The 16,408-nt window shown below is 40.6% G+C and overlaps 1 protein-coding gene across 1 annotated transcript; it reads right to left on the reverse strand.

Annotated features, from left to right (window-relative positions):
• Positions 1-1,824: 1,824 nt before the first annotated feature.
• On the reverse strand, positions 1,825-14,910 carry atad1a (ATPase family AAA domain containing 1a). Its single transcript, XM_003445661.5, has 10 exons — positions 14,766-14,910; positions 14,171-14,371; positions 13,802-13,900; positions 13,609-13,729; positions 11,498-11,698; positions 11,013-11,119; positions 10,600-10,689; positions 7,982-8,032; positions 7,566-7,738; positions 1,825-5,128 (listed from the first exon to the last, which is right to left on the reverse strand). Exons 2-10 carry the CDS (start codon positions 14,342-14,344, stop codon positions 4,999-5,001), a joined length of 1,146 nt encoding a protein of 381 aa, XP_003445709.1. The 5' UTR covers positions 14,345-14,371; positions 14,766-14,910; the 3' UTR covers positions 1,825-4,998.
• Between the last annotated feature and the right edge of the window lie 1,498 nt (positions 14,911-16,408).

Genomic DNA, 16,408 nt, shown 5'->3' on the forward strand with positions numbered 1-16,408 from the left:
GCCCACATGTAGTTTGCTGGGATCTACCCTGTGTGGAGGGTATTTTGAGCACTGAAGGATGGATAGAGTCTGAGATTGTTCATGTCTTAAGTTGCAGCTTTGTGTAGCAATCATTTGTTTTTCAGTTCATGTACGTCCACTCACTGACACATCCATTCGTGAGCTAAAGGTCTCTTATGTCACTGAAATAGCAATGTCTTTAATTTTGATCTTATTCAATTTGATATGTGAAGTTACTTTATTAAGTACATCTTGCTCTCAGGCATTTCTGATGGCATCTTTTGGCCTTATACTGCTACACAACCACCAGGAGCCGGAGCTGTTGATACAAGGCATGATGGACATTTAACACGCACATTTAATGAACTAAATAATTTTGTGATTTGTAATTACCTCCATGTTTAAGTAACTTGACTGAAAATTCTATGGTCCCAGTTTCCTACACATGGAGGAAAAACCAACAACACCTAGCCTGATTTCAGGTAAAACTTTAATCAAACTGTGTTTAATGGCTGAAGCCAGGAAAGCCTCGACCAATCTGTCTTTTCAGTTATAAAAATAATACATAAAAACTACATGCTAACAATAGCAGTGTTACACAAACCCTTAGCGCCTTCTTAAACATAATTTTTTGCAACCCTAATTTAGATTGTGAGGATATAAAATGTTTAATAAAACTCATGACACCCTCAGTAAGGTTGATGGCAATGTCATTACATTTGCAGGAAAAAAAGAAAGAAAGAAATGATAGTAGATAAAGATGTACAGGAGTATCAGTATTTTTAGAAATCATCTAAGGTACGTCCAGTATCTGCAGTAAAGTTCAGCAATCCATCAATAACTGTCAAGACATTTCTCTCAAAACACAAAATGTCAGCCTCATGGTGCTGCTAAAAAAAGGTCAGGGCTACGTTTTAGGGTTATGATCTGGACGCCTCCTCTGGGAATGTGGCAATGCATCCATCCATGCGTGCAGTCGGAGTTCTGAGGGTGTCTAGCAGTGGGTTAAAGCAGAGGGTTATTATGCACTAGGCTAGAGTTAGTGTAGCGCTTAACACTTGACAAGCTAAAGGTTGTCAACACAAATCCCATTTGGGATTGTGTCAGGAAGAGCATCCTGTGTAAAACTCTGCCAAACATGCTGTGCTCCCTGCTGTGGTGACCCTTTGAGACGAGGGAGCAGCTGAAAGTAGGATTATTATTATGTACTAGCTGCCATATGGAAACTTTGAAAACCTTTTATTCACTCACTGGATGTGATTTTGCATCGTACTCATATGTGGATAATTCCAGTTTCGTGACCTTTCAGAAACTGTCTGGACATCCATTAAAACTCAGATGTAATTTTAAAACTGTTTGGCTGTCAGAAAGTCCTGAAAAGTAGACTTATTAGAGATGCAAGGCTTTTGTTAGATGGTGGCAATAAAGCTAGAGTAAACAGCAACAGAGTGAAAAGAGCAAGAGCTTGATTATGGCCAACAATGGGTTATTATTGCATGCCTAAAGGGTACAGACTGACTGGAACAGCCACAGAATTACAAACAGTTTATGATAATTCAGACTTCCAGTGAAGTACCTGACAAAATGTTATGCTTTTCTGCTCTTTGGACCATAAGAAGAAAACGAGTATAAACAGTCTTCACTTGATAGATCTACGTCACACTTAAATAAATTGTATAAACGCTTGCACAAAGTGACTAAGTCAGGGTTTCCGGTAGGTTGACTGCTTTTTCGCCACGGTCACCAGTTTCAGGTCGGGATGTTTGTCTGTATGTGTGTAGATACAGGGGAAAGAGACGCACAACAAGATGAAGTAGACTCACATTGAGGTGAAGAGCAGCATTTATTTTATATTGCTTATGTTAAAAGTGAAACACAATGTAACTGCTGGTTGACAAGAGATATTATTTATGTTCAAGGTAACTAAAGATATTTTTCACATTGGGCATACACACATACGACATGGGCACCGTTTCTGCAACATGACTGACGAAGGATCTGCTGTGATATTGCACTAACGGAAAGAATTTGGATCGGCGCCACCTTTCTCCCCGAAAGGCAACTAAGATGTTCAAGCAGCACTGACACAATAACTGGTTCACATGGCAACATTTTGACCTTTAACTGTCACCTGAGGCGCTCCAAGCAAAAGCAACACATATCCAAATATCACTAGATAAACCAATGAGGGAGAAACAAACGAGTTTCTCCGTTTCATTGTACTACCATCATGTTATAAAACTGTTCTAAATAAAAACAAGTCGGTAACAACTGCTTCAGTAACAGCACGGTGAAGATACTGTGCCACCATGTGGCTTAGTGGCAAATATACCCTGGCCTACTCAGACTGCGTGGGAAGAAGGTCTGTACGAGACCCACAGATAGATCAATAAACACATGCTGTGAGTATACGGCAAAAAAATGAAGAGTTTCATACAAAGGGGAGTCAGAATAGCTTGACACAACTTCCTACTGACAGCTGATGGGAAGCATTTGGATGTGAAAACCATGCTCTCCATAAAGTATCTGACAACAGAAAACCTGGATGTATTGTGTGGTGGATGAAAACTGCTGTCAGTGTTTGATTAAATAATGCGCAGAACAGGACATGAAAATGATCACCATAATAGGATCTCACTAATGATAGTCCGACAAGTCTCACATTACCAGCATGAATGGCTAAATTAACCACGAGAAATCATCGTGGAAAAGATACAAAGACATTAAAGCAGCATTAAAAACAGCACTGAAGGGGAATACATCACATTTAGCTTTATTCAATCTTGGCCTCAACTCCAACCCAACATTTTGCTTCCAGTTTTACAAACCGCAGATCTACTGAAAAGGACGGAGTGCTGATCCAACAATTAAATACATTCCTACTTTTATTTACAAGATGATGATTATTGTCATTATTCTTCTTTTATTGCTGCTCCTGGATCACATCACTCATGACTACAGCTGTATTTTCTATTACAGCGACCCTCGTTCCACATAAAAAGTAAGTGCTTTGCAATTTGCATTCAGACATGTCAGTCCCTTGTAAATAACAACACACAGACAAAGATTGCTTTTAGAGAAGAGTGAAGGTTGTGTTTGGGGTTCAGGAGCTCCGGCTGCTGGCACTTTCTCAAAAGCTCGACAAAGTTGTGGTTTTTAAAACAACGTGATAACTGTGCCACTTGCCCTCAGCTACTCTTTGGACTGCCAGATCCAAAAGAAGCAAAAGTCTGTTTACTGAGGTAATATTGCCACCTGTAGGACTGCTCTAAGAGTGCCACGAGAGATCTTTGTTGTCTTAGACTCGCGTTTTATTTAGTCGTCTCACCTCAGTGAGCAGGCTAAGGTTACCTAATTCACAAGAAAAGAGGTCAGGTAAGGGGAGTGGAGAAAGGAGTGAAAAACAGAAGTTAAGAGTGTGATGCTGGCGAGAAATAGTGAAGCCATGAGCATGCTTTTAAAGAGGACCTACTATTTGTTCCCCTAATTTTTGTCATGTATATATATATAATGCCACAGTACTGGATGAAAACATCAAACATGGCCAAAATTTCAAGTAATGAGGTCAGTGTGTGTAGAAGTAATCCCCACGACCAAATGCTCAGGCATTTTCTTCATAAGAATAAAAAGGTCTCTTTTCTGGCTTGAGTTTAAAAATTGTGCAATAACTGTTGTAAATGAATGAAAAAATATCCCTAGCTACTCCTACTTTTTGGAAATGAAAACATTAAAATGGCTTTAAAATAGTTTTGTAACACTGTTGCTCAACACTCTCAGTTAAACCTGAAATTCTACAATTCTAATCACATCACCACTGTGGTGGTGCGCAGCGGCCAAATTACAAAATTATATCCCTACTTCCATCACCAAATGCCTGTGAACCTTACAGTTACACCATGATTTGTTGCCATTTACAGAAGAGCTGATTTTACATCTAAAAACATGCAGTAGACATTTACATCTTACAGAATTTCAAATGAAATATTCTTCAAAATGCTCCTTGGGAGCAACAACTGTACATGAGTAATACATAACTACAGGATCAAATGAGGTATATGCATTCTCATCTTACTTTCCAAGGTAAGGATGCAACCAACCACCTAAAAAAAAAAGAAAACCCAAAACAACAACCACAACAAAAAAAGTTAATTAGCCGTTGGAAAATAAAATATGAAATATGAGTACATCAACCAAAACAAATTTACAGTTACTTCCATTATAATCTGACAGGGATCAATAAAGACGACACAGGTTGCAAAATGGAAATGGAATTGATTTCCAATAGTAAAACTTAAATCTTCTGTTTTAAAGAGTAATGCAGTAGAGCATGCACGGCTGTCTGATTCTGCCTCTTTTTCTGGACACTGAAGCTAAAATTCCTAGTGTTTGCTAGACACTTTGCTATCATATAAGAACTTCTGCAGAGCATGCGCTGTGTGTGACTCAACAGCATCAAAGTGAAGCTGAAATGTTCCTTCCAGAGTGTTGGGATAATATGATTTACAGTGATTTAGATGGTTGTTTTTTTTACTCCCCCAAAAATCAAAGATTGGTGTAAAAGCTGATTTGGAACTCGAAGGATTACCTTCATCTGAAAACACACAATGAAGTTCTCAAACATCATCATCATATGGAAGTCAGTGGTAGGGTTATGTATGAATCCTTTACAGCAGGTAAGATCATTTGGTGATTTTAAAATGGTCTTTGCTTTGTATTCTTCTGAAACAAGCTGTCACAGTGCCCTTGCGTGCTTTTCAAAGGAGACTGACCTCATAACTCTAAATATGTTGTAATTGTACACATGACGTGTGTCCTTTAAGATAAGCATGCTCAGAATAACTCCCTGTCTGGGAAACTAAGTTTAAGAAAAGCATGTCTGTCTGCTGCCTTTTTCAACTACACCTCTAACACTCTCAGAGTCTCTGCTTGGCAAGTTGGAACGCACAGTGGACAGAGCTTGGAAGAATTCGCTTTTCCTCAGTGGTCCACAGATGGCGTTTAATCCAGAGCAACCTCTGATATGATGGGTAGCATGAAGGTTGTGGCTTTCTTTGATTCCTTCATCTTGTCCAGGCCGAAGAGGAGGTCCAGCTGGGTGACTGGTCGCAAACGCTCCTCATCCACAGGTCTGGAGCCAAGGACACAAGAGATCAGAGGTCAGGCACAGAGGCCTAATAGCAGGTTTATACTTCTATACTGCACACAGCGTACAACATGTACTAGAGTCGGAGGAGAAATTTTATGGATTTCTACATAAATATGACCTAAAGCATCAGATTTCCACACTAAATCCTAAAAGTAGAAAATTGATCTCTCGCATTGGCACCATCAGGGGAAAACCCAGCAACAATGGTGTGCATGGCAGGGCTGCAAAGAGAACACTGCTGCCCGTCAGCAGTTTGCTAAAGATCACACAGACATGCCAGAAGGCTTTTGGAACAATGTTTTGTTGACAGATGAGACCAAAATAGCATCTTTTTGGGCTCAAATAAAAAACCCATCTCTTCTGTCAGACGAGAGGAAAACACTGCATTCCAACACAATAACCTAATTCCATCTGTGAAGCATAATCATCCTGTCATGCTTTGTGTCTGTTTTGCAGCATCTGGGCCATGATGGAGCAACACATTTTGAATTTCAATGTCAGATTGTAATGGAAAATGTCAGGACATCTGTCCGAGGTCTGAAGAAAAAGTGGGCCGCGCAGTACGTCACCAACTTTTAGCACGAATGTACTTCAACCACAGACTGGTGAAAGAAGTATAAAGTTTATGTTTTGGGATGGCCCGAATCCAACTGCATTCAACTTAGAAGACGTGGAAGGCGTCTGAGCAGCTGTTGGAAAACCGCAACTCCAAGATGAAGCTATTTTGGGCGTTTGAATTGGTTCAATTTCCTCCAAGTGGAAGTGCAGGACTGACCGACAGTTACCAGAAATGGTTTGCTGCAGTTATTTTCAAGAAGAGCATCATACCAAATACTGAAAGCACGCATACTTTCACCCCTCACAGATATGTAACAGTGGATCATTTTCATTAATACATTCAAAAATTATTTGAAATGTGTCGTCTTTTTGTAATTTTGTGACTTTTGTTCAAATCTCATGTTTTAGGTCATGGAAAATTCCAAAGGTTTCACAAATGAAATGTAGACACTTACATATGCTCTCTTTGCTATAAAATAAAATAAATAATTTGTTGGGTTTTTTTACAATACATACAGCTCAGTTTGAGCTGAAGTGGGCCAGACCAGTGAAACTCCCCTTTCTGTCAGTGTAAAGAAGTTTAACTGCACCTTTATTCCCAGAGATATCTTTATGAAGGGAAAAAAGGAAAAACCCAAACCCCAGTTTAACAGTATAGCTCTGTTTTTCTACATAATACAGAAATACTGCTGTTGAAGGTTAATGAAAGAGCACAACTCTTTGGGCTTAAATTGTATGAAATACGTGTAAAATCACAGTAAAATTTCTGATAGCTCATTCCTTTAATTATGAAGCAGAAAGTTTTTGTTAATTTACAGAAAATCTCCTTTCATTATTATTATTATTATTCATTTATTTATTTATTTTTACTGTGGATCCAGTGTAAACCCCCCACTCCCATCTAAATTCAACTAAAATTCAATTTAAAGTCTACAATTTATGCTCTCCTTTACATTTCCCAAAGCCATCCAGTGGGCTGGATTAGAGTTTGCTGGGCCAATTCTGCACCCCCAAGCCTGATGTTTCACTCTCTTGTTTCATAAAATCTGTCACTGATTGTGAAAAATTAAATCTTACAGGATGCAAACTGACTGAATGAGATAAGATGTAAACTTCTGGTGCAAACACACTGCATGCTCTACGTGCTAAGAATGAATGTGCACACTGAAACTGGAAGACCCCTACCATCCTGCGTGAAATATGTGATTTCACTATCGTAATGATTACTGAGAACTACAGTGATGCAGTTGAGAGCCTTCACCATTTGCTCTAACCTTCAGATTCTTCTCCTTGGTTTTATAATTGGAAAGAGCCTATCCATGAATGCTTTTGCTCAGAGTTCTCAGCACTTAAAAGTTAAAAATACTCTTTCAGCAACAATGACTTGCACCAACAGCGGTTTCAGTAGTCGCTTAGCAACAGCTGAACAAAAGCTTACCCAGATCAGATATTTTCACAAATCTTTTCTACAAGTCTTTTATATATGCTCACATAATGAAAATCAGTCATCCATTTCTGACAGTGCCTAGTTTAATAACAGTACTGTGCGATGCTGACAGTTGTGCATGTAAGAAATCGGGATGTAATCATTTTAATTAAGAGCGACCTTCCTTTTATGTTGTATTATAATCACTACTATTGAGAGGTCTTGAAGTGTGAATATTTGTGAAGAAAACTGGATGTAATGGTATATTTGTGGGAATATGAAGTTGAATGTGAGGCTGTGTACCAGTACAAACATCACTTAATGTAATATGTGCTTTAAAAAGAACCCCCAGCCTGTTCTAGTCGCAAACTGTCACTGAAGCTTAGTGAACACAAGTGCTATGAAATCTTGTGGGTGTCTGAATATGAGTCACACCTTTCCTCCTCCTGGCAGTCCTGCAGCTGCTGAGCGATCTGCCTCATCTGCTCCTTGCGGACATAGTCCCGTACTCGGTACATGGCAGCGTCGCGGCAGAGCTCCCGGAGGTCACTCCCAGAGTAGCCTTCTGTCTTCTCAGCAATCTCCTTCAGATTGATTGCGTTGCTCAGCTGAGCAGAAAAGACGTCAAGCAATGTGAGATGATCATACAGAATTGAGCTGTCACTAATCTTTGAACTGTGCTTGTTGCTGCCAATCAAATGCCAGCTAATCATGGGTGATCTGATTCATTTTAATGTGGCGTGACATTGGAAATACAGGTGTGAAATGAGTCTATGATAATGGAACAAGATAACAGCAGAGCTGAACAATTTTTTTCCGCTGTTGATAAAGATAAAAAGAAACCATCTTACGTTTTCTCCTGCCAAGATGAGTCTCAGGATTTCTTCTCTCTGCCTTGTGTTCTGCAAAGGAGAGGACAGTCGTTCATATTAGGAAAGTAAATTGCTGTCTAGCCTATCATCATACATCATACATCTCCTGTATAAATTGAGGAATGTTTGCATGTGCTTCCTCTGGTGTTCTCCAACTTTGACAAGTGTTCATCTGATCCACTTCAAACCTGGCAGAGGTACAGCTGGAAAGCCGAGTTAGTGTAGTGTAGAGTTTGAGGTCTCTAAAATGAGGGGTGAACTCATTTTCAGGGATTTTTTTTTTTTGGTTATCAGAAGCCAGTAAATCCCTAGTGGATATTCCATGTGCTGGTTTTTTAGGTAACTCTTCCATTTAATGGGCATATTTTCATATGTCAGTGTGTGTGTGTGTATATATATATACATATATATATATGTATATATATATACATGTATCGTGGCTGTAGGTATCGTCCGTAGTGCTACACAACTCAATGGGGATGTGGCGTACAACACTAGAGGCCAACCTCAAGCCCATAGCACAAGTCACCATCAAGTGCGGGATCTACCAAGGAGATGCTCTTTCCCCACTGCTGTTCTGCATAGGCCTTAACCCCCTCAGTGAGATCATTAACAAGACTGGCTACGGATACCGACTACGGAACGGAGCAGTTGTCAGCCACCTCCTGTACATGGATGACATCAAGCTGTATGCCAAGAGTGAACGAGACATCGATTCACTGATCCACACTACCAGGCTATACAGCAATGACATTGGGATGTCATTCGGACTGGAGAAGTGTAGTCGGATGATAACAAAGAGAGGGAAGGTAGTCAGAACTGAGGGGATCGAGCTACCAGAAGGCAACATTGCAGACATAGAGGACAGTTACAAGTACCTGGGGATCCCGCAGGTGAATGGGAACCATGAAGAGGCAGCTAGGAAAGCTGCAACCACCAAGTACCTGCAGAGGGTCAGGTAAGTCCTGAGGAGTCAGCTGAACGGTAAGAACAAGATCCGGGCCATCAACACCTACGCCCTGCCCGTGATCAGGTACCCAGCTGGTATAATAAGTTGGCCAAAGGAGGAGATAGAAGCCACTGACATCAAGACAAGAAAGCTCCTTACCATGCATGGAGGGTTTCACCCCAAGTCCAGCACCCTGAGGATGTACGCTAAGCAGAAGGAAGGGGGCCAGGGACTGGTGAGTGTCAGCACCACAGTCCAGGATGAGACAAGGAACATCCAAGAATACATCACGAAGATGGCCCCAACTGACCGAGTGCTCAGTGAATACCTCAGGCAGCAGTAACCCAAGAAAGAGGAGGGAGACGAGGAACCATCATGGAAGGACAGAAGGACAGGCCCCTGCACGGTATGTACCACCGGCAGATAGCGGAGGTTGCTGATACCCAGAAATCCTACCAGTGGCTGGACAAAGCTGGACTGAAAGACAGCACAGAGGCACTAATCATGGCAGCACAAGAACAAGCTCTGAGTACAAGATCCATAGAGGCTGGGGTCTATCACACCAGGCAAGACCCCAGGTGCAGGCTGTGTAAACATGCCCCAGAGACAATCCAGCACATAACAGCAGGGTGCAAGATGCTAGCAGGCAAGGCATACATGGAACGCCATAACCAAGTGGCCGGCATAGTGTACAGGAACATCTGTGCCGAATATAACCTGGAAGTTCCGAGGTCAAAATGGGAGATGCCCCCAAGGGTGGTGGAGAATGACCGAGCCAAGAGCCTGTGGGACTTCCAGATACAGACGGACAAAATGGTGGTGGCTAACCAACCGGACATAGTGGTGGTAGACAAACAGAAGAAGACGGCTGTAGTGATCGATGTAGCGGTTCCGAATGACAGCAACATCAGGAAGAAGGAACACGAGAAGCTGGAGAAATACCAAGGGCTCAGAGAAGAGCTCGAGTGGATGTGGAGGGTGAAGGTAACGGTGGTCCCCGTGGTAATCAGAGCACTAGGTGCGGTGACTCCCAAGCTAGGCGAGTGGCTCCAGCAGATCCCGGGAACAACATCGGAGATCTCTGTCCAGAAGAGCGCAGTCCTGGGAACAGCTAAGATACTGCGCAGGACCCTCAAGCTCCCAGGCCTCTGGTAGAGGACCCGAGCTTGAAGGATAGACCGCCCGCAGGGGCGTGCTGGGTGTTTTTATATATATATATATATATATGTACACACACACACACACGTGTGTATATATTATATAAAATCCACCGTGGCGGTGTACACAGACAAAAAATACTGGTGGTTGCCAGCGCTACCCCTCAGGCTCCTAGTAGATTCTCCTATGGTGTTCACATGATTATCAGAAAGCTTGGCCTCTGACCTTGATCTTGAGGTCACTGAAATTCAAACTTGTCTGAGATTTGTAGTAGATGGACCTAAAGTTTGAATTTCAAAATCCTACACTGCCTTATTCAGAAATGATTGCACTCACAAACTTGGGTGTCCACCCTGCCTACTTGCCTGTTGGGGTGACAATAATACCCTATCAGCCTTTTATGGTTGAGGGGTAACTGTCAGTGACCAGAAATATATGGACATAACTGTAGACAGAATAAAGCCTCCTTGTGTATTTGCACACATCTTACTGGCAAGCCGATATGAAAAGTTGTGGGCATCCTGCGGAGAATGGCTGGATCCACGTCCTGCGGCCTGTTCGTGGCTCCCATCACCATAACCTAAATTTTGAGAATCACAGTTTTAATACATTATTTCACAGGAACTACCTGCTGCATTGCAATTTTTTCTGGCAATTAATAATAATAATAATAATAATAATACATTTTATTTGAAAGCACTTTTCAAAACACTCAAGGTCACTGTACACAGTAGAGTAAAAAGCAAGATAAAAGCAAGGCGTTTACAAAAGATAAAAAGATAAAAGATAAAAAGATACCGGTGAGTAGCGACAGCAAGTCGCGCCAGCGTTCACTCATTGTGCAAGCTAAGAGCATTTTAGCCAATTGCATTACAGTATAAGAAAGCATTCTGGTTGTGTTACCTGGGTGGTTGATGAGGTGTCCAGGCCATCCCATAGACTCATGAACTGGGCTTTCATCATGGCTGTGGCCTCGTGGTCCATGCTGGAGCGATTCCTTAGAAATGATTCTAACATGCAGCACATAGAAAACATTTACACAAGACTAATCTAGCTAATTTGGCCAGCTCTGCAGCAGTGACTATGACACAGTATGTGGGGCCAATGAGTGCATAGGACTTGCTAACGTATTTATATTGAACTCATATAATTTAAAGACAAGATTAACAAAAAGGTAAGATACATTTTAGATTCTGTTTAAATTACAGCTATTGTGGGTACTGCAATGTTTTAATAACAAGGTCAAATCCACTTAGAAACCATGGAAAGATTTTAATGCATATTAAAGAATATCTGTCATATCTGAATGAATGAAAATGAAGCTAGCTCACTAGTGCAATAAACTAACATTCTACACTTCTGACATGCGTCCTGCGAATGAAGCTTACCAATCTCATCGATGAAAATTATACAAGGCTGAATTTTGACAGCTAACGAGAAGACTGCCGCAGTCAGCTTTTGTGACTCGCCGTACCACATGTCAGTCAGCGTGGAGGCCTGAAGGTTGATAAACCTGCATCCCGACGCTCTGGCAGTTGCCTTGGCAATCATAGTCTTACCGCAGCCCGGAGGACCGAATAATAAAACACCTGTGAGGACGAAAGTAAAAAATTTAAATACAGTGATTCTCATCACATCTTGTAATGTCTGAACAAAAACAAAACAGATTTTTACTCTCACTTCTGCAGTTTATAGACTTTGTAATTTTAACTTGACTCATTTTAACCTTCACTGGCAACTGCACTGACATTTGCAACACGTGAAATCTGGCTCGATCTCTTCTCAGAAGCATTTTTTTCATTTTGGTTTGTTTTAAATGATGTGATACAAACAAAGCCTGAAGTCTAGAGACTGAACTTGATTCCCAAAGTAGCTAATTTTGGAGGTTGACTCATCCTGAAGCTATGTGTAAAGCTTTGTGCCAAACGGTAAAGACTATCCACAGAAAGCAAAACATTCCTCTTAGTGATCCTTCACTGTCACGCTGCCAAGTGGATAAATCCTGCTTTTTTTGGCAGATTAAAATCGCAGTGCTATTCATTGGGTAGATATTTTGACAGTCATTAGGCAGAAGATGGCAAAAATATAAACTTAGAAAATTATAACCACAGTTTTAGAAGGTGATTTCATGTTAGCTAGTTTTTGATGCAAATCCACATTAATGTTCATGATGGGGGAAAAAAGGACATCTAAAATCTAACAGTAACTTTGTTCTCATTCTTACAGCTACAGATTCTCATTTTTCATGATGAACTTAAGGGTAATTTGAAGGTTTTTAAACGTGAGTTCATGATCCTGAACATGCACAAATCTTCACTGGGCAACTGACTAATCTTAACTTAACATACAGTTCACTAGAAACAAAGTAAAATACACAAAGAACAAGGTTATAGAAAGTTATACTGCATTTACAGTAACATTTCTGAATAACTAGAAAAACCAAATGACACAATGGCTCAGTCACACCAGAGTAGAAATGGGATGGCAACCTCCTTGCAACTAAGAAAGCTTGGTGTTTGCTTAATGACTACATTGAATTTTTTAGCATTTGGGGACCAATTGCAAGTACTTACAGTGACTGCTTTTGATTGCAAGAGTTTGCACAGGTCGCTTGGTGGCCGATTTCCAAATAATCGCAGTCTGACTGCAATCACTCTCCGAAAGATTGGCAGAAATGTGCAAATAACTGTGTTCTCATTTAGGTTATAAAACTAGATAGACTGCCAATACTTTGAAACCAGTCTGCGCCAGTCTTCACTGATGAACTCAACTTGTCTGAGATTTGTCTCTCTGCTTTAGGGGGTTTTGACTCAACTGCTTGCCAAATTGTCATTTTCTTCAACTCACACAGCAAGACTGAAAACTCAGAGTAATAATCCATTACACTTTGGAAAATATCAATCCTCCACAGAGAATTAAATTTGGTTTTACCTGAAAACAAAAATATAGCTCTGTGGTCTCTTTTATTAGTCACTGTCAGTCCTCTCGCTACAACAAAACTGAATGTCAGGAGGTGGAGCTCGACTCTGTTAGTTAGCATTAACCAATGAATTACATAATGAACTAGCTTTCCACTCCCAAAAACTGATTTTAAAAAATTGATCTAACACCCTAAAACAAATTTTGAATGTAACTGTTTTAACCTTGTTAAATTTCATCTCCGTATGTAAAATTTGAACCTTCTATGTTCCTTAAAGGGAACATAAAGATTAAACATCTCTGCAGCTGGATCACAGACACTACTACAGTAGCACTGTATGACACAGTTAAAAATAATCCTTATTTATCTTATACAGGATCTTAGTGCAGCCCCTCAGTTCATCCTTTGTCAGCACTTATAGCAGTATTTAGAGAAGTCTGAAGGAATGCTTGCATGTACACTGTCCTTATCGTCAACATGACAGGAAATAATAAAAAGCATAAGAGTTCCTGTTTGAAGAGTCAGCGTAAAATCTGATCAGAACAGTTCCAGATTAGATTAGATTTCATGCTGCGGTACCTTTAGGAGGCTGAAATAGTTTGGAATTCGCCATAAGGTGTCTCTTCTGAAAGGGCAGGATGACTGTATCTTGAAGCTCATTGATAACTTCATCCAGACCTGCAATATCTCTCCAGGATACCTGCAGGAAGGTGAAGTTATTGATAAATCTCTGAGCAACATTAAAAAAAAGACTGACAACTACAACCGTTACCTTCATAGTTTGTGGATCAACTAGATGAGATGCAATGTTCATCTCATATTCTGTAAGTCTGACCCCCTCAACACCAATCCTCTTCATCTGCTGCTCTGCCTGAAGGGTCAAGAAACACTTCTTAGTTGAAGACACAAAATGATAATAGACATTGTGCACAATACTGAGCCAATCTTTCTTTTAATCTCAAAGCATCTTTACATCATGCTTTCAGTGTACAAGAACAGATAGTGCTTGCTGGATTATAAGCCAGGAAAAACGCCTGACCTTGGCAGCATTTCTGTAACACTGTTCAATAAAGGCATCAACCTTGAGCTTACTGTATTTTACAGATTACGTGTTTATAATGTGTGCTGGTGCATGACATACCCTCTTCTTGGCTTGGTTTTTCTGTTTGGAGGTAGGATCCATTGCATCTAAGACCCATTTGATGCTGTAGTACGTGGCGGCACCAAAGACGGTCAACCTGAATAACATGCCAACTACTTCATTCCTAGACAACGGCCGCATCAGGGCCTCCCTGGGCAGATCTTTCAGCAGCATCTCTGATGGCTGATGTCAATCCATTGGCTGGATAACGAGGTGGAAATATACAAACGAAGTTATTACAACCACATAAGGTCAATTACAGCTCGCACCTTTTATAAGGCTAAACATGCTCTCACTTGTATTAGGTTTATGATGCCTAAGCTAGGACTGCGGGTCATGTTTATGCAAACGTAATGTCGCTATTTTAGTAATTTACATTTTATGTTGGGGTAAATGAACTCAATTCGCAGGTTAGCTTCTCTGGGGAAGCTAAAGCTAACAGGCTAGAGCTTCAACTTGAAAGCAGCAAACTGTGTTTGTAACATCGTGAAATTTTGACCTCACGCGAAATAAAACGTTTCACCCTTGCTACGTGTGCTGCTACGCTTAAACGTAACCTCTACTGTAATATAAAAGACAAAATAGTGACACTTACAAAACGGGAACGTAACGAAAATGCATTCACGGTGCAACAACCTTTGTCGTCCGGGTAGGAACAAACACTTTAGTTCCAGAAAGCACGATGAGGAGTTCACAGAGTTAGCCACTGGATGGCAGAACGTCAACACAGTTATTTCACGCATCAGCACCATGGACAGCATCTACAGTGCTGCAGAAATAGTAGTCCTTATTACTCCCCACGGGAAAGGTAAGAGCCTTGAAATAACATTTATAGTTTTGGTGGCAAGTCAGTTGTGGACATGTTGATTGAACTGAGTAAAAGCTTACCTTTATAAAAGGAATAGCTTTACATATATTTTGTACAAAGATGTCAGCAGCATCATGGAAGACTGTAGCTAACATAATTTATAATAACCAATCACATAATCTCTAGTTTTTTTCCACAATTTTAAAATGCTTTTCTTTGTTTTTTTATGCTTTAAAGTCAAAGACTCTACAGTATTTTTTGCTTTTGGGTGAAATGCTTTTCTGTGGGTGTCTGGGATCTGTCAGAAAACACTGTGATTGGACACCCAAACATGTCCTGGGGTATGCTTCATGCAAATGTACCCTAGTAAAAGATAGAACAAATCTCAAGCCGTAATCTGTGTTTGGTTTCCACTCATCTCCAGCACGGTCTGATAATGGACAATTCAGTCTTCTAAACAGCAGTGTCAGAGATAAGGCTGTAACAAATGGCCTTCTCCTACAAGCAATTTATCACACATGCGCCTAAGGGATTGTTAATTGTCACAGATTCCAAGCTAAATTTGATGATGCTTTTGGAGCTTTTGTACAAACGAATCCCCGTTTTACATCACCGTATTACTACTAAGAAAAATATAAAGTATAAAAGTGTAAAAAACTGTTTTAATTATGTAAGAACTGCTTAATTTACAACATTTTACATCAAATGATTAAATGAACACCCAGATTTCTGCAATTTTACCCCAAGACACACAGCTCCTGCTTTAACCTGAGATCTAAATAAACAACAGTCGGGCACAGCTTACCACTCCATTTGGGCATAATTAGTTACATTTTGTATAATGCTCCAAAAAATGAGAATTTGTCTTTTTAAATTTTATTTTTTTTTAAATTCCCCATTTGAGTTAAGTAAAATCTTACAAAGCCTCTACCCTGTGTAGACCAATTAGTTGCCCAAATTGGTTGGAGAATTAAATTCTGCACGGTTACAGTTTTAACCATCCAGTGAAGTTAAGTCCACCCTTGTTGTGGAAAATGGCGCGCAGGCTGCTATTCTGCACACCTTTGGCTGTGAAGATGCTTCATGAAAAGCTTCAATCCCCTTGTACTGCAACAGCAAGTCCCAGGAGATAGCAGCCTGACTCGGCCATTTTGATGGGTCTGGGCATAAAAGCGCAGGCTTGTGTATCTGCAAAGTGCAGCCGGGGCTCTACATTCCCACAACGCCTTGCACCTTGCCCAAACAACCACTCTCAAGCGGGTGGGAGTACAACAAAAGAAGAAAAAAAAAGAAAGAAAGAAAAAACATATTCAGCTCCCTGTCAAACCTCCACGATGCGGAGGCTGAAGTAAAACTTAAAGCTAGCTGCTTGGAGCTTTCACATGCCAAAATTGCATTCTTTGGAGAAAACAGTCTGGCAACTGATTGTT

Source organism: Oreochromis niloticus, linkage group LG12 (assembly GCF_001858045.2).
Source record: "Oreochromis niloticus isolate F11D_XX linkage group LG12, O_niloticus_UMD_NMBU, whole genome shotgun sequence".
Taxonomy (NCBI): Eukaryota; Metazoa; Chordata; class Actinopteri; order Cichliformes; family Cichlidae; genus Oreochromis; species Oreochromis niloticus.